The following is a 23376-nucleotide window of genomic DNA, read 5'->3' as shown; positions in this document are numbered from 1 at the left end:
GCTACAGGTCCCCAAACTCCTGCAAAGTAAACAATGACAAGTTGATACTACTAGTTAAAGAAGCCATGCAAATGAAGATGAAAAATGTTATTATTATGGGTGACTTCAATTTTCCTCGTATATGTTGGGAAGATGGATACGTTGAAGGGCCAGGGGATAGTGAGGAGGCAACTTTCTTTGAAACTATGCAAAATCTGTACCTTCAGCAGCATGTTAATTTTAAAACTCGCTACAGAATCGGTCAATCTCCATCAACATTGGATCTAATATTTTCCAACCGTGGACACTTAGTAGATGAACTGGAAGCTAGTCAACCCTTGGGTAAAAGTGACCATGTTGTGATTACCTGGAATTGCATTTACGAAGAGCATGACAAGATGAAGGCATGTGAATTTTTCAAGAGATACAACTTCGGCAAAGGGAATTATGTAGATATGTCAAATCACCTGAGAAGGACAGAATGGAGTGTGATAAGCCCAATGAATGTGCAGCAAACTTGGTCCTTCATCAAAAGGGAATTGCACCTGGCTATCAGCAAGTATGTGCCCATTTTCAGGAAGAAGACAAGAAAGAAGAAGATACCATGGTGGAACAAAGCTTTGACCAAAGAAGTGAAGAAAAAGCATAAAGCCTGGAAGGAATATGCGAGAACCAAGAGAAGTGAAGAGTACGAAGCATATGCTAAGCAGAGAAACAGAACTACTTGTATGTTGCGGAAAGCGAGGTCCGAATATGAAGCAAAGCTTACTGAAGACTTGAAAACAAACCCTGGTAAGCTATACAAATATGTAAGATGTCGTTCAAATGTGAGAGCACAGGTTGGACCCCTGGAAAAGGATGATGGGATGTTAACTGAAAACGATTATGAAACAGCTGAAGAGCTGAATAAGTACTTTCAAACTGTATTTGTTGATGAGGATATGACAAACATCCCAAACTTTACCCAGGCCGACAGTGATTCATCTGTATTGAACAGCATCACAATCACTTCCGAAGAAGTTCTACGCGAGCTACAAAAGCTGCAACCAGGCAAAGCAGGTGGACCTGATGAGTTACCAGCTGTGGTGCTAAAATCATGTGCTGAGGTACTGGTTTCTCCTCTGACCATGCTTTTCCAGAAGTCTCTGTCTGCTGGCGAGCTCCCTGGTGATTGGAAACAGGCATGCATCATTCCATTGTTCAAGAAAGGAAAGAGAGCAAGACCCAATAATTATCGGCCCATTAGCCTTACAAGTCAAGTTTGCAAAATGCTCGAGAGAATAGTAAAGAAGCACATCATCAACCACTTAGAAGAGAATGACTTTATATCACCTCACCAGCATGGGTTTGTAAAACACCGATCGTGTCAATCGAATTTATTAGAATCACTTGAGGATTGGACCAAGACAGTAGATGAGGGAGCAGGACTTGACATAATTTACCTGGACTATCAGAAAGCTTTTGACACTGTGCCGCTCAGAAGACTCTGTGTGAAGCTGCAAGGTTATAATATCAAGGGAGAAGTCCTTGCTTGGATATCAGACTTCTTGAGTAACCGTACCCAGAGAATTTCGGTTGGTAACAAGTTGTCCACATGGTCCAGAGTCAGAAGTGGGGTACCCCAAGGTTCGGTGTTAGGTCCTGTATTATTCATCATTTATGTCAATGAACTACCAAGCCTGGTCAGAAGCAAGATTAAAATGTACGCAGACGATACCAAGTTGTATGGACCTGTTAGTAATCAAAGTGATGCTCTAAAGCTGCAAGCTGACCTGGATATACTCACCAAGTGGTCTGGAGAGTGGTTGTTGCAATTCAATTTGGAAAAATGCAAAGTAATGCATTGCGGCTCCCAAAATCCTGGATTCACTTACACAATGAAAACAGTAACTGGGCGGCCACAAATGCTTGAGGAAACTCTTGTAGAAAAGGACCTTGGAGTGTACATTACCAACACACTGAAACCTTCATTGAACTGTTCTAAGTCAGCAAACAAGGCCATGTCTGCCCTCAGGGTACTGAGGCTGACCTTTGGTCAACTAACAGTGAAGAACTTCAAAACCCTTTTTTCGGTGTATGTTAGACCTCATCTTGAGCACTGTGTGCAAGCGGCTGGTCCCTATTTGAATAAGGACATACAAGCACTTGAAAAAATACAAAGGAGGGCCACTAAACTAGTCCATGGATTGAAAAGAGTACCATATGAAGAACGTTTGAAAGTACTAAACATGACAAGTATGGAAGAAAGGATCAGAAGAGGAGATTTGATAGAAACATTTAAGATTCTTAAGGGGAAATTGAACGTACGCCCAGGTCAATTTTTCACTAGCCACCACGGAAGGACGACCAGAGGTCACCAGCTCAAACTTGAGATACGGAGGTCCAGGACCCAAGCTCGAGCAAAATTCTTTGCAAACAGAGTAGTCTCAGCATGGAACAAGCTGTCTCAGGAGATCATAATGTCTGAAAACACAAACACTTTCAAGAACCGGCTAGACAAGCTCAGGACCACTACGGCGCTATCCTCTCTCTTTAACATCCACAGTACCTAAGTTACCCAGTCTGGCTCAGTTTAATGCTCGAAGTGAGCACCGAATAGACCCTGTCTACCATAGCTCACTATATTAAACTTAAACTTAAACTTAAATTTTGATGTTTTGGGGTCTTCTTTTGATAGTTCAAGACAGAGCTGAAATTTTAGCAAAACTATGCTTCATGCAAGTCGCAAGTGTACATATGTGCTTGTTAACTGTTTTCAGGTATATAGACGTGAAAATTGCACACATAAATGTACAGAACACAAGGTATCATAGGCGCGGGAGCCAGGGGGGCAGTGGGGGCAGCTTGCCCCCCCCCCTAACTCTGGGGCCGTGGGGGCGGTGCCCCCACAGCTTTGAGACGGAATACCACACTTTTTTTTGCAAATGTTTTCTTTTTTGTTGAAAAAGCCGAGGGGTTAAAAATAAGTGGCCTAAAACTGGTGAGAAAACTAGATTTGGGGGTACCCTAGGTTGATCTCTATTATGGTGTGCCCCCCCCCCCCCCCCCGGTCGGAAAGTAGTTCCCGCGCCCCTGCAAGGTATAAAAATTATGAAGAATCCCATACTTTGAAGTGCTTATCTTTCAGTGAACATTGTTCATGTGAATTCCTAGAACTCATTTTAACTAGGTATCTTCAAAATTTCATAGAAATGCATTTTAGCATCCTATAAAAAGAGTGCCTGTTGTGACTCAACTAGTGTGATTCATCATAACTAAAAGTTTTCTTGCTCTCAGGTGTGACCATTCTGCAGGGCGCATCTTATCCTGCCTGCACGGCACTTTCGATCCCGTCGACGCACTGCGATGGACGCTGCAGTGGTGGCCGCCGTGGAGGAGAGTCAGGTAGCCGGCGCGGCCGGTCTGCTGGCCGTGGACTCGGCCGGTCTGTGTCTGACGGCCACCGGTCGGCTGCAGGAGACAGCCGGCGGCCGGCTGGCCCTGGTGGCCGCCGCCGCGCGCCGCGTGCACCCGGACGCGCCGCGGCCGCCCGTGCTCGTGCTGGAGACAGAGAGCAGTGTGTGTATGGTGACGGGACTGGGCGCCGTCACCACGGCCCTGCTGCACGACCGGCAGCCCTGAACGGCCGGCTGCCGCTCCGGACGGGCCGACCGTCGGCGCAGGGGCTGCGCGCCGTGAGCAGGGGCGGGGCATTGGGGATTGCTATTATGCGGGGCGTATAGGTATGAGCAGTGTCCATAAAAGGCCACGCCAACATTGATATGAACCCGAGCACAAGTGCGTTATCAGAACACACTCCGCTGATTTGTCTTTACTTTATGTGTGCAAGGCGCATGCTGCATACATTACATACGTTACAAGCATGTAATGGATGGAGACTGATATGAACACCTACAGTGGCTACTGCCTTGTGGCCGAGCTGAGTGGCTGTACTCAGCTCATTGTCTAAGAGGCCAGCATGTATGTATGCAAGCGATTTCTGACACTGTGGGTCAGATGTCCACAATTATCGAGGTGCTGTAAGCATGCCATTGATTATCGTAGCGTTTAACTAAAATATAAATAAAAACTGTTATATATGACATTCTTTTGCATTTAAATTCTTAGCTCGGATATGTAATGTGTTCGTCGCATTACTCAATTTTGTGTGGAAACCCGTCGCAGGTGCAGATGGCACCTTGCCCTTGCATTTAAGCGTTCCAAATCCAGACGCTTTAAACGCAAAACAAAACAAAGGACGTCGTGCGCAAGGGCAACAGCGGTCTTACCACATGGCCGACTCTCACCGGAAGCTTGCCAACAGTGTGCCTCGGAGTATAGAGTTCTCGTGTCCAAGTGACAATGCGTCACGACGACCAACTTCCAGCGGTAGCTTCTTCCCCGGTCTCCCACCAGCCGAGGGCTGTCTGGGGCGGTGCAGAGGGCGGTGTGTCAGCGGCACGCTGCCAGTCGCTGCCAGCACACGTGGCAATTTGGGTTTCCAATGAGACATCAACAAGCCCATTGCTCCAACACTACCACAAGTGTGACGACAGCTCGCGAGATGCGCTGAAAGCGGCTAGCAGCGTGCCTTGAAACAGCGCCCAGGTCTAATAGTGTGGCGGGCTGCAGGCGAATACCGGCCGAAACTCTTCCGCGATGAACTGGTATTAACTCCCTAAAGCATCAAAAAAGCAAACACCTTTATTTACAACATGACTCGTATCACAGTTGCTATGCATAGTTCAACCCCAAATATGAGGATAAAAAGGGGCCAACAGCAAGGAATAACCACCAGGAAAACTCATTCATTATAAGCCCTGATGATAAGTTTGACATCCATCGCAAATGTGGAAAACTTTTCTGACTAAATTATTCAAAAAAAAAATCATAGTCACCTTTTGCATTTCACTTCACTTCAGTTTTCACCCATTCTCCAATCATGACCCCCTGATAGCTAGCAGAACAGCATCAGGACATGGCTTCTCTGCAGATGCAAACACTTGTATCCCACTCTTCTCCAGTGCATCTCTGGTCGTGGGACCTATAGATACATGCTTTATGCTTTCAAAACAATCAGACTGCTTCAAAACCAGGTGACTAAAGCTTACACCAGAAGGACTGAAGTAGACAACGAAGTCGGGCTTTAGAGCCAGATATTCTTCCAGTTTTCTTTTGAGATCTGGATGTTCTTGAGTGACATATACTGTGCAGGAATGCAGCTGAATGCCAGCTTCTTTAAGTTTCTTGGGAAGAGTTTCCTTCTTCATATTGCCACAGGGAAATAACAAGGGCAGATTTTGACCTGTCATCATTGTCACAATTTTGTCAGCCAGGCCTGAGGCATCACCAGAGTCACTGCCTGTGTGGTTGAAACCAAACTTTTCACGAACCAAACTTCCAGTCCTTTCTCCAACAACAAAACACATCTTCTTCATCCATTGTACTTTGTGGTGATCTCCCATCACCTCACTGGTAGCCAGGACTGCTCTTGGACTGGTGAAAACAATACCGGAGTATGATGAAGGAGCATTCAGCTGCTCCAAAAGATTATCTGTGTTTTGATACACAAAGTCCAAAGTGGGCACAGTATACACATCACATCCATTTCCATGCAGCACAGACACATATTTGTCTGGTCCAGATGACTCTGAACGTAGAAGCAACACTTTCAGCTTTTGAGACTCTGCCGATGCCATTATGAAACAAACCTTCGCTTCTTCTTAGCTAGGCAGTAGGCTGCCCGCTGCTGACTCAGTTATAGCTCACTGCAACGTATCGCAAAGGTCATCAGCATTTTATCACCAAAGGAAAAGAAAATGTGGTTAGAATGACTCATGAGTAGGGTGTATACTGTATATACCTATCAAATCATTCTGATTTTTGTGATTATTGGGTACAGATCAACAATAGAATAAGTGGAAGGTAATTAAAGACGTGGTGGGTGGCTGGATCAAAATACTTCACTCAATACACCCTGCAAAATACTGCCGCAAGTGCAATAGATGGGTAGGTAATGCGGCTTATGAAATGATTATCAACATAAATGTTTAACAACGTCCAAACGTCCTTGCAAAAACCTTGGCAAAAATTGGGCAAAAACGTCCAAATAGATCGTCCTGAGAAAGGAAGCGACTGCGCATCACGGTATATAGAGAACTCTGCGCATGTTTTGTTTCTGTTGCGCCACATATGATATTTTTCATTTTGTAAACAAATGAAATGCAATTTGCTTATATAAATAAGACGGTTCAGTTTCTCATAGGTTTCGGAACTTGTTAATTAATTTTTAAGATATTATTTATTTTGAAATCCTGAGGGTAGATATCGTGCAATAAACGTGCAATGCTTCCCTTGAAAATATTTTCGATAAATGGCAACCCTGCGTAAACAATTTCCTTTTTCCGGTGAGGTTTGCTGGAAGGGCTACTTCACAAAGGTAACTCGATTTTCCTGATTATTTTGTCATTATGCTAAATTAACCTGTTAAGTGCTGTGCTATATTAATAATAATAATAATAATAGCATTTATTTCGCACCAAGTCGGTGCATATACATGACAAAATCAGTTAACATAACAATATCACCAACATACAATATACACTCTACACACATCACACCCATGCACTGTGCACACGAATAGATCAGCTTAGCAGTTTGACATCAGCGAATTCAGACCTGCATGAGACGGGCTTGTACCACTCTTTCTAAATGGGCACTAAACATATTGCCAACATCTTTTCGACTGACATCATTTATATCAAGTTCCAGCAGTTCATAGTCAGTACGGATTTTCCTATGGTTGCGTGCAACTAGCCCTTTCTCGCCTATGGCCCTATTCAGATCATTTATTATGCTATTTTGACTAGATGTAGCTCTCTTCCAGAAAAGAAGTTGCCTGCTCGCTATCAGCATTGGACATGTGAGCACCTTTAGCTCCATGCACAGGTTGTGGTTTCTCGTCCATCTTGGAACATGAACAAGTTTCTTCAAACAGGAGTGATAGGCGACACACAATTCACGCATCGCCTTTTTCCCACTCAGCATACTCCACAACTCACAGCCATACATGCTTGTACAAAATGCCCTGAAGAGCCTAACCAGAGTGTCCCTATCTGCAAAGCCTAATTTAGCACAAAGCATATTTGTACTATAATACATAAATCGCTTGACTCTGCGCATGTCAGAACTATCATCCAAATCACATGAAACTGTGTGACCTAAATACTTAAACTCCTGCACCCATCCTAGTTTTTGTCCATGTAAATAGATATCTGCAGTCTGGCTATTGGTCAGGTGTAATTTTCTATATGGCTTTTGTGGCGGAAACATCATACACACTGTCTTCTTTGTGTTAAACACGACATCAAGTGCTAATGCAGAGTGCTCACATTTTTGTACCATCATTTGAAGGGCAGACCTAGTTGGAGCCAAAAGCACTAAGTCATCAGCATACGCAATCACATTCACGGCACTTGGACCCATGAAACAGCCTATCTTCAGCTTCCTCAACACAGTAAGAAGAGAGTCAATGTACACATTAAATAACATCGGGGATAACGATCCACCCTGCCTCACACCATTCTGAACGTTGATTGCGTCGGATTCACTACCAGCCCATTTGACGCTTAGTTTTTGCGTCCTATACCATCTCAAGAGGAGCTTGACATATGGTAGGGGTACATTACGATCAGCAAGAATGCGGAAGAGTTTAGAATGGGATACTCTGTCAAATGCTTTGCTGGCGTCCAAAAAGCAGGCATAAACAGGGCTACCCTGACTTGTATAGTGGTTCACTGTTTCTTTAAGGGCGTATGTTGCAAAAGTAGTGGATTGTCCCGCCTTGAAGCCAAACTGTGCATCGCAGGTACTTAGGAAAGGCATTAACCTGTCCAAAAGTATGAGTTCCAATATCTTTGACAAAGTAGTGGACAATGCTATAGCCCGGTAATTTGCTTTGTCATCTAAAGCACCGCACCTATCCTTCATTATGGGAACTAACAAAGAATAGATCATATCACTTGGCAGTGCCGAATGGTTAAGCATTCCATTAAAGGGACCCTCCCACCTTAACATTAGTTTTGAGTTGAGATAGCCAAGTTTGCGGCCAGGCTCAGAAACCACCATTTATCCTGGTCGCAACCCCCGCAGCTTTATGGTGTTCAAGAAATTTCTTCCCTTTACTTGCAGGGTGGGACCAGCGTGGTCCCTATCTCTTAACCATTACGGGAGTCTGATGACGTCATCAGGCTTTCGAACGTTCGTTAAATGTTTGACTAAAACGTTTTGTAGCACGCGGTGGTATATGCTGCTTTGCGCGCAACAAATGCCGCACTTTCAAATAAAGTCGCTAGGAACAGCGGAGATCCCAAAAAGTAAACAAAAGTAAAAGGCTAATATCTTGAAAACCGGTGAATATTTTTCCATGAAATTTGGTAGATATTCGTTTTTGCTCTTTCTGAACCGAGCGACATCACTTTCATGCCAATTCATTAACTTTTTTGAAGGTGGGAGGGTCCCTTTAAATAGGACAGCCAAATCACCGAGAAAGTTCGTTTCTAAGTGCAACAAGTGTTCATTGCACACAAGGTCCCAGCCTGGGGCTTTTCCACCCTTAAGCTTAGCTACTGCACCACAGACATCTTGAAGGTCAATGGGAGGGACATGTGAGAGTGGTGCTCTTGTCAGTTCATTTAAGACAGCATCATCACTGCAGCAGGTAAAATCGTTGAAGATCGATGCAAAATGAGATTTCCACATCTTAACAATGTTTGCCTGACCACAAATGAGACCAAAGCTCAGTGGAGTACTCGACTTTCCACTTAACTCTTGCTTAATGAGGAACCAAAACTGGTCTGGCCGTTTATTAGCCAAAGTGGCTGCTATTTTGTTAGCTTTTGCGACTCTGTAATCTTTCCTACACTTCCTCAGGGAGTATTTAAAAGCAAGTCTAGTCTGTCTCATATGAAAAGCCACTGGACCTACCTTGGGAGATCCACAGTGACGCCACCAAAGAAAAGCTTGGCGGGCTACAGCATGCTTCGTTTTGACATGCCTATTCCATCCAGGAATCTGACTATGGCGCCGAGCACCTCCGGTCTGCTTGATGCAATGAGATCCGGCTAGTTTCACAGTCTCAACTAAACGGGAGTAGCAACTACTTATATGTAGGACATGGTCCTCATTAACACATTCTAGGCCGCAATCAGCACTTAGCGTTTGAAGTGGAGCCGTATATTGTATTCCTAGCTCCCTTACGATAAATTCATTGTAGTTAACAATTTCTTCCCGTGTAATCGATTTCCATTGCGGTCTGGGGATCTTTTGGGCTATTTGCTCCGGCATAACAATGTCGGTTGCTTGGAGAATGAATTCCACAACCATTGGCAAATGATCATAAACACTTGTGTCATAGTGAATGAAAATCCTATCAATGGTAAGGTGAAGGGCCGGACTACACAAGCAATGGTCCAACCATGAAGTGGTACCATGTGCAGCACTGACATATGTATATGTGGAAGTAGTGGGTTCTAACAAGAACAAATCCGACACTATCAGGCTGTTTTCCAAGCAAAAGTCCAACAATTCTAAGAAGAAACGGGACCCATAACTATTCGCATTACAGTCACCAATGACCCCATAATAGTCAGTTCTGGTGCGAACAATGTCAAGATAACAACTAAGCTCTCCAATGCACATTCCAAAGTCATCTTGACTGTCACTGTCATGATAATCTGTAGGCAAATACACATTAAATAGTGACACTATTCCGACATTCGTCAGAACATCAACCTGCATTATACGCTCATGCCAAATATTATTGTATTGCTTCATTTTGGTGCATTTCTAGGTGCAAAATTAGGCACAGAATGTGATATATGAGGGTCGGTCATTTCCTTGCGGCTTGTGACGCGCGACACCCTTCTCCGAGTTTTCATTGTCAGTTAAAATGATTATATCTGTGGTTTGCAATGTTGCGCTGGCACATTGTTTATGCATGATTCCAGGTTGCGGCCCATGCCATTCCTATTTCCTTGCAAAATCTGCGCCGATGCTCTGGAAGTCTGGGTAAATATTTACTTTAGGACCGGTACACTTTCAATGGGAAATTTGGAACATTCTTCAGAAATCTGCACTATTCTGCATAATTCCTTTAGAAATGCGCACCGGCAAGATAAAGGGCAAGATTGATGTGTTAAGATTGTGATGTTTTCTACTCTTGGTTTGACTCCACCAGGGGGAGGGGGAGTTACTAGTTACCATGAATGCTGGATTTAGAAGCTCCTATGTTAACATTGTGGTGTGGGATAAATCCTTTACTACAAGGCATGAGGGCTGTTAGGGTCTCTGCAGCATAGATCTGTGATGCGTGCATCATACATCAGTCGGCTCTGCCGGCATGCTGTGGCCAAGCGTCGCTGCAGCTTATTCCACCTGTGGGGAACCATTGAACAGGTGGTTGTTGCTCAACTGCTGATTGTTGCTCAAATAACAGTTAAATTGCATTCAAATGTGGTTAACAGCAATGTGCCACTGAAAAGAGTGATAATGATACCAAAAAACAGCATACAAACCGCTTACAATGAGAAATATGGGACGGTAAACTTAAATCTGCTCCGCTCCACTTTCACCTCCTGCAGCACCAAATTTCTGGCTGCAGGAAAGAGAAGTATGCTTCAGTAGGTGACATCACAACTCACACAGGATTACACAGTGGTTTGGGTGGGATGAACTGGCGACGTAGCCCTCACTGCGCATGCATGCTGCAGCATATTTCATTTGGGCTGCGTAGCCGAACAGCCCTATGGCTTGCAGGCTGACAGGGTGCATGAGCCAAAGATCAAAAGCTGCACCAAATTTTAAAACGGGGCCAGAAAATCTACAGCAGCATAGATTTAAAGTCCTAGAAGCGGTGCAAAGCCCAAAATAGCCTAAATTTGCATTGACTTTAAGGACCAATTAATGATATGAACCTCAAGTATATACTGGAAAAAGAACATGCCTTGCATATTGTGTATTGTGCCTGTGGCAAGCTGATCTATATTACGATTTCCTTTTGAAAATGGCTAGTGTTTGCTGCCAAGCCAGGTGAAATGAGTGAGGTGGATACAAACATTACTCACACACATGCACGCACACATCACATTTGCACAGTGCACAGTGCACACGTTTACATTTGTGCCACAGAGCCGCTACACACTGGCTGGGTTGCCGTGTTACTCACACAATAGGATCGTTTGATTCTCCGGAAGAGCCTGGGATAGATATCGTGGAGCGCCGGAGGCAGAGCGTTTTACTGCAATACAGTGGCAAGCTGCCTCACAACACAATTCCGTTGGATAAGACTTCTGCTGTCCTGTCTCGAAGATTTTCTTTAGGGGCGTGATGGACTGAAGACGCCACAAATTATCAGCCGAGAGCCATCGCGGCTCCTTCAACACTTCGCTTACATGGTCATATTTCCGCCTGCTCGACACAACACCAGCACCGAAATTGATACGCTGATGGACCGTTAGTGCCTAATGTGACTCGGGCCGCTCAGGATCCCGGTGCAGCGGCCGACTACATCCGACGCATGATTTGAGAACGTCATGCTCTCGTCAAAAGCGACACCGATGTTGTTGGCTGAAGACGTTCCCACAATAATGGCACCCACTACCCATGAACCTGATTGCTATTGGGACTAGTTGACAAATTTGTTGCCATGTGCCCAAAACAATAAGATGAGTGTTATCTGCATTGGTCTTCAGTCTTATTTTATCTGAACCAAGCGACAGAGCTGGAAGGTCCAGTTCCAACTGGGTTACCATAGAACTGGCGTCGCAGGGTCACCCTAGTACAGCCAGCTGTGTGTCATCACAGTATTTTACGAGACATTGATTGTAAACAGCATATTCCCGCTAAAACAGTGACATATCGGTGGTGTACAGTCTGTCTTAAAAGTACCGCGCAAAGTGACGGTGGATCCATCAAGCCTGACCGAGGAAGGGCGTGCTATAATATGAAAGTCACCGAACCAATTGACCTGGGGAATGGACGAGGATGTCCATTGCTTCGGTGACTTAAATCTAGCAGTCCTTACTCGGACAGGCTTGATGGATCCACCGTTACTTTGCGCGGTACTTTTAAGGCAGACTGTACACGTTGAACAACAACGGCCCGAGCGCGGATCTCAGATAGGTACCGATGGGGTTGGCTAATGGCCGTTACAGAGCATTACGACCGTCCGGTGAGCGTATCTGAATTTGGTGTTGATGATCGGAAAGATAATTGGAGAACCAGCGGACGTCGACGCCGTACTGCTCAAGTTTGACGAGCAATCGATCGTGGAGTATCACGTCAAAGGCTTTATAGACAAGTCCAACATACAAAGTAGCGCCACCTGTCGACAATCCATCCCCTAAAATTCCTGTCAGTTGAAAGTGCGGGCAGAAGTGCCGTTTCGGTAGAATGGTTGTTTCGGAAACCATGCTGGCTGGGGGAAAGAGATGATGTGCTGAGAGATAAGAAAGATGGATAACTGCGATCATCCACGACCGAAGGACGGTGAGAGATGTTAAGCAAGACTTAACGATATGTGTGCTGACGTGGCTATGCCGAATATGTCCGGCTTAGTAGCGGCATTGCGCCAAAAATTTCTGGGCACGTCCGGTGTAACTTCACATGCAGCAAATTCGACGCATGGTGGCCGCCAAATTGTCGGCGTATGACTGCCGCCGATTTTTTCCACATTGATAATCCTACCAGGAGATCGATATTCGTGAATCGGCTGCTGGCAGTTAGACATTCGGCCGCCCCAAATATGCTGCTTTAGCAGCAGCTTCGTTGAATGTCTGTCTACCAGCAGCAGATTCGGGCCGATACCGTAGGGCGTAGACACTAGACAGGCGCAGTGAATACGTGCACTCGCATGTTCATGGTTCCGGCAACGGGAGACGATGAAGCCGACTGTTGCGATTTTTGGTTTTTGAAGCAGAGTTGGTACGACCTAATCGTCATGCCCAGACCCGACACGCAGAGCGGCGACCGGCTTGTACCGTGAGCTGATGGGTACGAGATACCCGCCCCCAGTCTCCAACCTGGATCGGCGGGCAGCCATCGATGTCCACCAGATCCGGACTGGCCACTGGAGTGGATCGACCCAGTTCCTGCACTCCATCGGCCGGAGACCCTCAGCCGCCTGCGCCCAATGCCGGGACCTGCTATGCGAGGCCGCCCGGTGCCCGCTGTGCGGCGAAGAGGCGGACACCCCCCGGCACATCCTGCTCACGTGCCCGGGCCTGATGGGTGTTCGCCTCAAAATCCCGGCCGTGGGGAACATCCTACCAACACCCGACGAGGTCTGGCGCAGTGACGTGGTGGCGGCCCTGGTGGCCGCCTTCAGGGCCCTCCAGAGCCGATGAGGCTACGCCGCGGGGCCATCCGCGGCCAGAGGGAAAATCATCAACAACAACAACAACAACCTAATTGTGTTTCTAATGCTAAGTACAGCTCACGGCTTCTTGACCCATCGGTGTAAGGCCTGATCGGCGCTCATTGGCTATCAATCTGGTGTAGCCGGAGGGCCAAGACATGCTGTCCTCGTGCCGAGCCACTTTGCACATGCCGAAATATGGTCATAACTGCTGCGGTCATGTCCATATTTTGGCATACATAGGCCAGTTTGATAGATACTTTTATGGATCTGGAAAATGATTGGGCTTTCTGGCTTGTAGAGGACAAAACTTATGCCAGGCCGCGGGGCCATGTACTACGAGGCTGGTATAAAGAGCTTAAGGTCAATAGTGGTTGGAGAAAAACGTTTTCCGCGATAACGATTTTGCCAGTTTTTGCGCTTAGGAGGCAAACCACTGATGTTTGGGCAAATCTGAGCTTAATACTTAGAAACAGCGTATAAGGCGCTATCGAATGCGCCTTTCGGCCGCGCTATAGCTCTATTGGTTCCAGAGTTACGTGCGGAATTGCGGAAAATTGTTTTTAAATATGCAAAGGTTTTCAAATTCAGTTGACATTCCAATTATGATGCAACTGACATTCGCTGTGCAGAGGGGTGGGTGCGTGCTTAAGGCAAAGATTGCCTACTGAATGATGGAAATGGTTGGTTGTAAATATGCTTGCTTCCTTAGTATGACTCATATGGATACAAAAGTAAACACTGCTTTTTAGAACTGTGTGCTGTGTGTCTTAACCGGACATGTCGCACACTATTCTGTATAAGGTTTTGTCATCAAGATATTCTTTTTTCATATCAATTCAATTACCTGCCAGTGTTGAAACCATCTTGTCGATTGACTCCACGTCTATAACTACCCTGTGCACTCTGTCAGTTGCAGCCATGGCGGATTGGGACGATGAAGCAGAGGCGGCGACCGCAGCGGTCGAGGACATGGTCCCGCCGACCGCCGACATGCCCGAGGTCCACCTGTTCGGCAAGTGGTCTTGCGAGGACGTCCAGGTCCCGGACATCTCCCTGCAGGTGAGCTGAGCTGGGGTCGGGAGACAGGGCACACGACCATGGAGTGTGCTGGGCTAGCCGGCTTCCGCCTTGAGTGTTAAGCATTCCTCGATTTTAAGAATATGTGCTGTTGGCGCCTTGGTAATTGCGTGAGAGTTGCTGTCTTATAGATCCTATTTTTTATTAATGAATAAATAGCCGACCGTACTGGAAATAGCTGCTAATAATACCTGTCATTACTAAAAACTGTTGGTCAACAATACAATATTTATTTTGGGGTGCATTTTTTTCTTCATTTTTTTTAATGTGATCATGACAGTGTTAAGGTAGGCACTTTTAAAATTATTTGTTGGTTGTGTTTCTTGTGTGTTTCATTCATTTCCTGAAAATTTAATGCATGCAGCGTGCCCTCCACGCGACAAACAGTATCGTCAGGTGACCGTGTGTAACGCCCATCCTCCCACCGCCAGGACTACATCGCCGTGAAGGAGCGTCACGCGCGCTACATGCCGCACAGCGCCGGCCGCTACGCCGCCAAGCGGTTCCGGAAGTCGCAGTGCCCGATCGTGGAGCGGCTCACCGACTCGCTGATGATGCACGGACGCAACAACGGCAAGAAGCTGATGGCCGTGCGCATCGTCAAACACGCCTTTGAGATCATCCACCTGACGACCGGCGAGGTGGGGATACTGGGGGATTCCAGCCCGACAGGGCGGGCAGGGCGCGGGACACTGCGGTACCCGGCTGGGATCTCAGCCCGACAGGGCGGGCCGGGCGGTGGGGCAGGGCGCGGGACACTGCGGTACCCGGCTGGGATCTCAGCCCGACAGGGCGGGCCGGTCGGTGGGGCAGGGCGGGGGACACTGCGGTACCCGGCTGGGATCTCAGCCCGACAGGGCGGGCCGGTCGGTGGGGCAGGGCGCGGGACACTGCGGTACCCGGCTGGGATCTCAGCCCGACAGGGCGGGCCGGGCGGTGGGGCAGGGCGCGGGACACTGCGGTACCCGGCTGGGATCTCAGCCCGACAGGGCGGGCCGGTCGGTAGGACAGGGATGGGGCACTGTGGTACCCGGCTGGGATCTCAGCCCGACAGGGCGGGCCGGTCGGTAGGACAGGGATGGGGCACTGGCTGCTGCCGGCGGTGATATCTGTCTTGGTTTTCACTGATCTTTTTTACAAGGGACTATTCATTTGCATCACCGCATTAGCTGGGAGAAGTTTCGGATTTGCTTATTCTCCTGGTTAGACTACTCAAAAATATGATTTAATGTCAAATAGGTGGGGACATTCCCAATTAGGTCATTTTTATCGCGACTGAATTTGGAATATTGTGGAAGATGCTTTCCATTCTTGGGCAGAGTTCAGCCTCTTGCTTTTTACAGTGGTGTATCGCATAAAATTGTTCCTAGCGGCCCAACTGCCTTTTCAAGTAAATATAAGTGTCGCTTTAAATAGGCTGCATTCACGTTAAAGTCGTGTTCAAATTAAAACTTGACCCTATGACGCCTTCAATTGCGTCTTATTTCGGCAACCACTTGACCAATGCACTCGTATAAGTGGTCTTCTACATCACATAATGCTGTCGCCTTCAAAATAAATGCATCTGTTTTTATTCATTCGGGTAACCGTTCCGGTACGTGACCGAATCAAGGGATCAAAATGTTTCCGCGTGTAAAAGCTTTGTAATGAATAATGGGCCGATTGGTTTGAAAATTGTCTCATTGCTGGCACACCCGGGCGATGCGTTTCCATGTGTACCTGCTGGAGTGTCACTGCAATTACGAAGCGTGCACTTATATCTTATAACAGCTGGGTCGATGGTGCTAAACATGTGTTTAGGAACTTCGTAGATTGGTAGCCCGAACCAATCAGCTAGGGTCTCGTTTTTTTTTCACTAGTGAGTGTAGACTTTGCCTGTAGACTGTAGACCTAATTGCGTTTGTTTGGGTGGGCTACATATTTTAGCGGGTTGCCGCTTTAACATGAATGTTCTGGATCTGGGACGAGCGTGTGCTGCGAACACTGCTTCGTAAGTTGTTCGGGGTTCTACTTACGGCATAATTGGAAAGCTTCTGTCGGTGTGGCTCGCGTGTACCCAGCGCCGCTCGCCCCTGACTCAGACTCGGTCCCTGGATTCGATTCCGCGGGTCTTCCGCCTCTGACTCTGTCTGTATTCTGTCGGCAGAACCCGCTGCAGGTGCTGGTGACGGCTATCGTCAAGTCGGGCCCGCGCGAGGACTCGACTCGTATCGGTCGCGCTGGCGCCGTGCGCCGCCAGGCGGTGGACGTGTCTCCTCTGCGCCGCGTCAACCAGGCCATCTGGCTGCTGTGCACGGGCGCGCGCGAGGCCGCCTTCCGCAACATCAAGTCGATCGCCGAGTGCCTGGCCGACGAGCTCATCAACGCCGCCAAGGGCTCCTCCAACAGCTACGCCATCAAGAAAAAGGACGAGCTGGAGCGTGTGGCCAAGTCGAACCGTTAATCAGCGCGCCGCGAATGACACACTGCCGGAACGAATACAGTGTACCGACAGTGAGCGCTGCTCTTTGACCGGGGCGGGGTGAGGGGAGAGGGGCGGTTCAGAGACACGCACGGTCTGGAGCGACGCTGTGCGGGTACGCATTACTATGATTTCCAGCAGAATAACACATAACTGGGCAGTCGCCCATGACTTGGCTGTCGCACATAAAAGTGGAGCGGGAAGTGCATAGGGGCGAGACGATGCTGAGCCAGCGAAACGCGATAAAGCGCCAATGGGAGCGACGGGCTTAAGCAAAGCGAGACTTGACCGGCGGGGTTGCTGGCGTCAAGCGTCCTTGCGTAGCTGACCAAACGCGGTATTCATATCCGTAAAAGCACGAATTTTCCATGCGAATGTGGATTTGCAGCTCATATCAAGCATATAACTACGTAGCGCAATGATGAAAGGCGATTCTCATACAGATAGTTATAACGAACTCTGGAGCGTACAACGGTCATCTTGGCTTTATTCAAACTGCCCCAAACAGGTGCGTGGTTCAGATGGATTGAATTGGCTCACCGTTCATAATTGTTTTGGATTTAACGCGGAGACTTTCTACGTCAGCTACGTTTGAGGTGTGTGGAAATGGTTAGGCAAAAATGAGGCTTATCACTTAGTATGCTGGTCGACTGAACGGATAATATTTAGGTCTAGGAAAAGGCTATTGTATCTAGAATTAGCTCGACCCATCCGAATCGGATTCCCGGGCAAGGCCTGTGACTTTGTCCGTCCTGGCTGCTTGGAACGACGTGAGCTGTTAGTTGCACTAAGATTAGCACTTCGTCCGCTTGAATCAGTGCTGAGGTCAAATTACACCGCATTATAGATCACTCAACTTCAGTCGTCTCCTATGACAGCACAGCGGCACAGCGCCCTTCGAAAACAGAAGCGACTGCATGGTGTGAAATCCAAGGTTGTTATGTAAACTATCGATCAATAACAGTCTCCGGGCTTGTGTTAATTTGGGCAATTCGAAATGAACGGCCATTCAGTGCCCATTGTCCAATAAAGATGACAAGGTGCGACATTACCTATTTACCTTAAAGGAAATAGTTCACATTTTAACATGGGTTTTGAACTGGAATAGCAGTTCTGTAGCTTGGGCTGAGACGAGCATAAATCAGGAGCTTTTACAGCCCAACGATCACCCTAGGCAAAGATATTCTATTTCTCGTCGTCTTGCGTTGAGGATGTGTGCCTTGCATATATTCGCATCCAGTATGAAACGAGCATGGGTCCCGAAAATTCTTCAGAAACTAGAGAAATTATCTACGAGAACTCTAGAGAAATTCGCTCCAGTGAGGCGCTCCGCATGCTCCAGTAACAAAAGCACGAGCAGATCGCCCAAATGCCGGTGGCCGCGATAATTTCTCTAGTTTGTGAAGAATTTTCGGGACCCATGCTCTTTTCATACTGGATCGCGTGTGCCTTACAGAAACTGAAAAGTTCTTCCTATATCAAAAATATAGAAAATAATCTTTTGTTGTAAAAAGGTTTTATTTTCTTTGCTGATCATTTTGAACATAAAAAATCACAAATCCATTGCAAAAAAATAATTTCGTGAAAGTGAACTATTTCCTTTAAGTAAAGGTCATTAGATACCCTGGTATGTGTCATTACATAATGGTATGTGTGCATACTGTGATGCCCTAATCGCTTGAATATTTCTGTTATTCTGTAGTACTGTTTCGATGTTGCAGTAACGTTGAGCAAATTTGCTCTACATTTATTTGTAGATAATAGCTAAGATAGTACTTTACTAATAGATAAAAATCGGCAATGTGAAGGGAAATATGGAATCCCTAAGCTGCAGGGATTCTGGCGCGTATGTTGCAAGAAGTGGCGCAAATTTTTCGTCATTTTCAGTCTTTCGCAATCCGTCACCGTTCATCGACTGAACTTGAATTTAACTCGTTTAACTCAGTAGGTGGAACTATGGTCATGAGTACCCAAATATAGGAACGTTCCCATTTTTGGGAACGGAGTTCCCAAATATGGGAACGGGCGTTCCCATTTACGGGAACGGAAGGTAATTTTTCGGCCGTTCGCCCACTAAAACTCATTAGTGCATCACGTCTCAAAAAAGTGCACGCTAATTTAAGTATCTACTGAGTCTCTATAAAATTATCTTTAATCTGACCGTTGAACAAGGAAATTGACCGTCGAATGATATTTTTAATGATTTTTTTGAAATGACGGAATGGTGAAAACATGGGTTATACTACATTTAACATGCAATTTAAAGGAAAATGAAGCGTTTTTTACATTTTGAGGTCAAGTATAATAATTTTCGCCTGGTTATGAAGTTTCATACTAGCGACACCAGATGCTGACATATGCAAGCGAACACGCAGACAGTCCCGAGGTAATATTGTTGACTTTTGGTCTCGGGGCGCACGACCGCGTGGAACGTCAGTGATTTTACCGAACTACTGTTGTAAACTCAGTTTCAGTGGTTTAAAATTATTCAGCTGTATTTTATCAACCCGGAAAGACATATTTTATTTGGATGCTAGCTGTTTAGCATTGTTTTATAAGGAGCGTCATGAGCGTGGTTTTTGTCTTCCGTGTTTCTAAGCATGATCGTTTTGGGGAAATTTCTCTTATATAGGTCGCTCTGTGTGGCTTATTTATAATTTTTATGCTGATTTCGATCATTCCTCGTGCCCATCCTACCAGGCCTTTTGCCAATTACACTCATTAAGAAAGGAAAAAACTAGATTTTCCATGGGACTAGGTGTTTTGAGGGTGTAACATATTCAGCGTTCCCATTTTTGGATACTTCCTTGTGCTCGTCAACTATCGGTGATAAACAGACAGGTGCTTGACATGTCTCCACCCTCGGCGCGGACGGTGGATATAGGTATGGAAGACCTTGTTGAACATCGCTGAGCGTTGTGAATTACGTAATCCTGCAGAGGGGGGCGTGCCCGCTGCGAGATCGACGGGAATAAAAGCGCAGAAGACCGGGCGAAACATGCGACGGTCTTGCCGGAAACGTCATCTGATGATTGTTGCTTAACAATAATTTGCGGCGTTGGACATGATGCTTGTTAATGAAAAGAGCCCCTGAAAGGCGTCGGTGAAATCGTTCCCAATTTTGGGTACGCCGTTCCCATAATAAGGAACGCTTGCAGCGCCAGTGTACGAGAGCGTTCCCAAATTTGGGTTCGCGGCCCGGATGATGGACTGCTTTAGAAATAGGGGAACGATTTGAAACTACGATGGGCCTTACAATATCAAACTCTTTCCCAACAATATTGAGACAAATATCAGGCGGTTCACGATCGTTTTATATTTTTTGGACGTCATTTAACGGTTCTTTTTCTTGTTTTAAATAATTCCTACATGGCGTTCCCATATTTGGGTTTATCGTTCCCAAACATGGGAACGAAAATGCGTTCCCGAAAATGGGTACGCTTGACCATAGTTCCGCCTACTGAACTGAAAAAATTGAAGATTTAGGTACATTAAAAGCTTGTGCCTAACTCAAGTTTATTTCTGTCATTACTGGGAGATGAATAACAGGATCGTTTTTTAACTACAGTCACATAGTGTACCTAATGCTCTAAAAGCTAATGTTAACTTTCTGTTAACCACTTTATTAATTCAGTTAGAACTCAGAAACACTCAAATATGTCAGTTTATATTCAATTCAAGCAAATCAGCACATTGATGGCACTTCATTCATGGAAGGTAGGTCGAGTTAACATCATACAGGAAGTACGGGATCACAGGAATGCCAATTTGTATTGTTTCGTATAGGGCCTGTTCCAGCGCCTCCAGAAACCTCCAGAAAGCTCCAGAAAGCTCTAGAATCCTCCAGAGAGCGTTCCAGCGCCTCCAGAAAGCTCCAGAAAGCTCTAGCCAAAGCTCCAGAAACCTCCAGTAGCCTCCAGAGAGTTGGGAGGTCCAAATTTCTCTGGAGGCTCTGGTCTACAATTATGGCGCACATGTGACAATCACGAATGTAAACAAAGGACTTTAGACTGATTATTTTACAACTTGAAAGTAAAGACAATTACATTGCTATAATATTGTTAATCTTTCTTTATAAAATTGAAAGCAAATTTTGCGTTTCAAGAGAGAACAATCGTCATTCTTTTGGTATCTGTGATGCCAACCTCCAGAAATCTCCAGATTGCGTTCCAGCGCCTCCAGTGAAACCTCTGGTAGAGCCTCCAGTCAAGAATTTCTACTGGAGGCGCTGGAACAGGCCCATAATCTGATTGTTCCCTAATGCTCAGCTGCCATTAAATTTGCTGTTGAACTACTTTTCTATTTGTCATTAAATACTTTGTATTTATTTTCTCATCCTTATAGACAATTGCTTCAGCCTTTGAGTCACACTACAAAGACTCAGATGGTTATTGGTCAGATAGGCAACACAAACTGAAACAGCTGTCAGGTGATTGCTGAAAAATGTACAACTGTGGACAAAATTAGGCCTCATCAATTGTTTTATTTGTTTGAATTAAGTCATGGGTAGTGAAAATAGAGTATTTGTTAATTATAAGTGGTATTTGTCCTGTTATTTTGAGCCTTTAATAAGCTCAATATTTTGTAGATTTTAGATAAATTTTAGCATTAATATGGTTCATTAAATGAAATTCGTATGATATTTTATAGGTATGTAAATTCAGCATAACTTTTATCCTCCTTTTTCAGATATCAGTAGGCTTCAATGTTTTCCCTTCCACTTCTATTTTTGTCTTGATGCTTATACCCTAATCCTGGTCACTTTAATGTAACCAGTAATTTTCAATGTTATTTTATGTACTATTGCTCACTGTGTGAGGTGGGGTCTGACTATTTGTCCAATGAATGTAGCAAATGAATGTCATTTTTGAAACTAGACAGCTGTTCTGTGTCTATTGATATATTAATAACATAAGCACACCGACAGTAATATCCACCCCACACATCATCTGGACTTTTTCAGACTGTTCACCCACACCGGCCCCTGATCAAGTTTAGGAATGGTCCACATGCAGGTATGTAGTGCATACAGTCTGGCTTTTCAAGCAAAATAGTAGAACTGCTTGACTTATGTATGTGTTTGACTGAGATATGCATGTGTATACATTTTCTGCATGCTCTTGTCCTGTTGTTTTGCAAAAGTGTCATGCTGTTTTCACTTTCTTGCCTATTTCAGGCGAAAATTTTGATTTCTAAGGCCTTGCAAGCCAAAGCATCCAGTTGAGCTATTAATAAAAAAATATTGCACGTATATGACAAATCACTAAGCAATACTGAGTGTTACTGTCGCTTATCAGCCTGGTGGCCCGGAGTTTCTGTCGTTCCACCCCTTAGCGACCTCGGAAAGGCCATCAGTAACATTGCCTCCTCCTCAGTGGCGGGTGGTGTCTCAGTCCTATCCCCTCAGCGGCCAGGTGGTGTCTCAGTTCTATCCCCTCAGTGGCGGGTGGTGTCTCAGTCCTATCCCCTCAGCGGCTGTTGATGACATTGTCCTCTCCCCGCAGCGACCTCTGAGTAGTGATCGGCCAGCGGTGACATAGTCCCCTCCCTCAGTGGATAGCAGTGACGTCTGTTTTCCCGCAGCGACCTCGGAGCGGCCGGCCGTACACGCCTCGCCGGTGACGGCGGCGCCTGCGCCGGCCGCCGCCAGCGCCCCTAGCGGCGGCGGCCGCAGGTGGACCACGGTGCAGTCGGGGCCCGTGCTGGAGGAGTGGCAGCTGCCGGCCCGCTACCGCCGCCTGCCGCTCGAGGAACGCGAGATCGAGTGCATCAATGTGAGTGGACCCGCTGCTGGCCTGCCAACGCTGAGACGGTGCACTTTCTCAGCTTCGTTGTTGACATTTGCCTATTTTGTTCCTATAAATTATAATGGGGTGCCATTTGTTCCAAGATCACATATATTTTGAACAATACTGCTCCAGTGGCAGGTATCCCATGATGGCGTGCCATGTTACAATCACTGTTGGATAGTCGAATGTCACCGACTGAGCTGTGTGCGCTGGGAAGCCCCAGAGTAGCCCCGATGGTGGGATTGGCTTCAAGTAGGCCTCGAATGGTGGATCTAACGCAGCTGACCTCGGTATCTCTCTTTCAGAATGGCGGAATGCCATGAACTCTCCAGTGCCTGATCGTAGCAGTGAAGGTGCGTGTTTGCATGAAGTGCTGGTATTTACCATGAAGAAATGACGCGCCGATGTCGGCTTAACTCAAGCCTGGAGGCCGCTTTAACTCCTACGGGGTGTTCACAAACTGCCGTAGCCTTCGCCAGCATGTGAGCCACCACATGCGGTAACGCTGGGTCAGAAGGGACCTTCCCCGTGTCTGGAAGCCGACAGATATAGCCGATATGAGCTGCAGTGTTATCTGGGGGCCGCCGGTGGACCCCGGACTGTTGATGGACTGTGCGCAGTGGTCTGTGTGTAGATTAGTAGATAAATACACCAAAGTGGATGGGAACACTGGA

The 23376-nt window shown here is 46.3% G+C and overlaps 3 protein-coding genes across 3 annotated transcripts; 2 read left to right on the top strand and 1 right to left on the bottom strand.

Annotated features, from left to right (window-relative positions):
- Positions 1–4864: 4864 nt before the first annotated feature.
- Positions 4865–6097, bottom strand: LOC122386111 (uroporphyrinogen-III synthase-like). Its single transcript, XM_043374970.1, has 2 exons — positions 6039–6097; positions 4865–5726 (listed from the first exon to the last, which is right to left on the bottom strand). Exon 2 carries the CDS (start codon positions 5655–5657, stop codon positions 4899–4901), a length of 759 nt encoding a protein of 252 aa, XP_043230905.1. The 5' UTR covers positions 5658–5726; positions 6039–6097; the 3' UTR covers positions 4865–4898.
- An 85-nt stretch (positions 6098–6182) lies between these two features.
- Positions 6183–16949, top strand: LOC122386110 (40S ribosomal protein S5). Its single transcript, XM_043374966.1, has 4 exons — positions 6183–6397; positions 14286–14434; positions 14884–15093; positions 16599–16949. Exons 2-4 carry the CDS (start codon positions 14294–14296, stop codon positions 16893–16895), a joined length of 648 nt encoding a protein of 215 aa, XP_043230901.1. The 5' UTR covers positions 6183–6397; positions 14286–14293; the 3' UTR covers positions 16896–16949.
- Positions 16950–20376: 3427 nt separating this feature from the next.
- On the top strand, positions 20377–23369 carry LOC122386119. Its single transcript, XM_043374987.1, has 4 exons — positions 20377–20630; positions 21877–21928; positions 22497–22687; positions 23008–23369. Exons 1-4 carry the CDS (start codon positions 20571–20573, stop codon positions 23023–23025), a joined length of 321 nt encoding a protein of 106 aa, XP_043230922.1. The 5' UTR covers positions 20377–20570; the 3' UTR covers positions 23026–23369.
- Positions 23370–23376: the final 7 nt, after the last annotated feature.

Source organism: Amphibalanus amphitrite, unplaced genomic scaffold, assembly GCF_019059575.1.
Source record: "Amphibalanus amphitrite isolate SeventyFive unplaced genomic scaffold, NRLGWU_Aamphi_draft 000241F_arrow, whole genome shotgun sequence".
Taxonomy (NCBI): Eukaryota; Metazoa; Arthropoda; class Thecostraca; order Balanomorpha; family Balanidae; genus Amphibalanus; species Amphibalanus amphitrite.
Note: the sequence above shows the minus strand (reverse complement) of the source record. Positions and strands in the feature narration are given on the sequence as shown.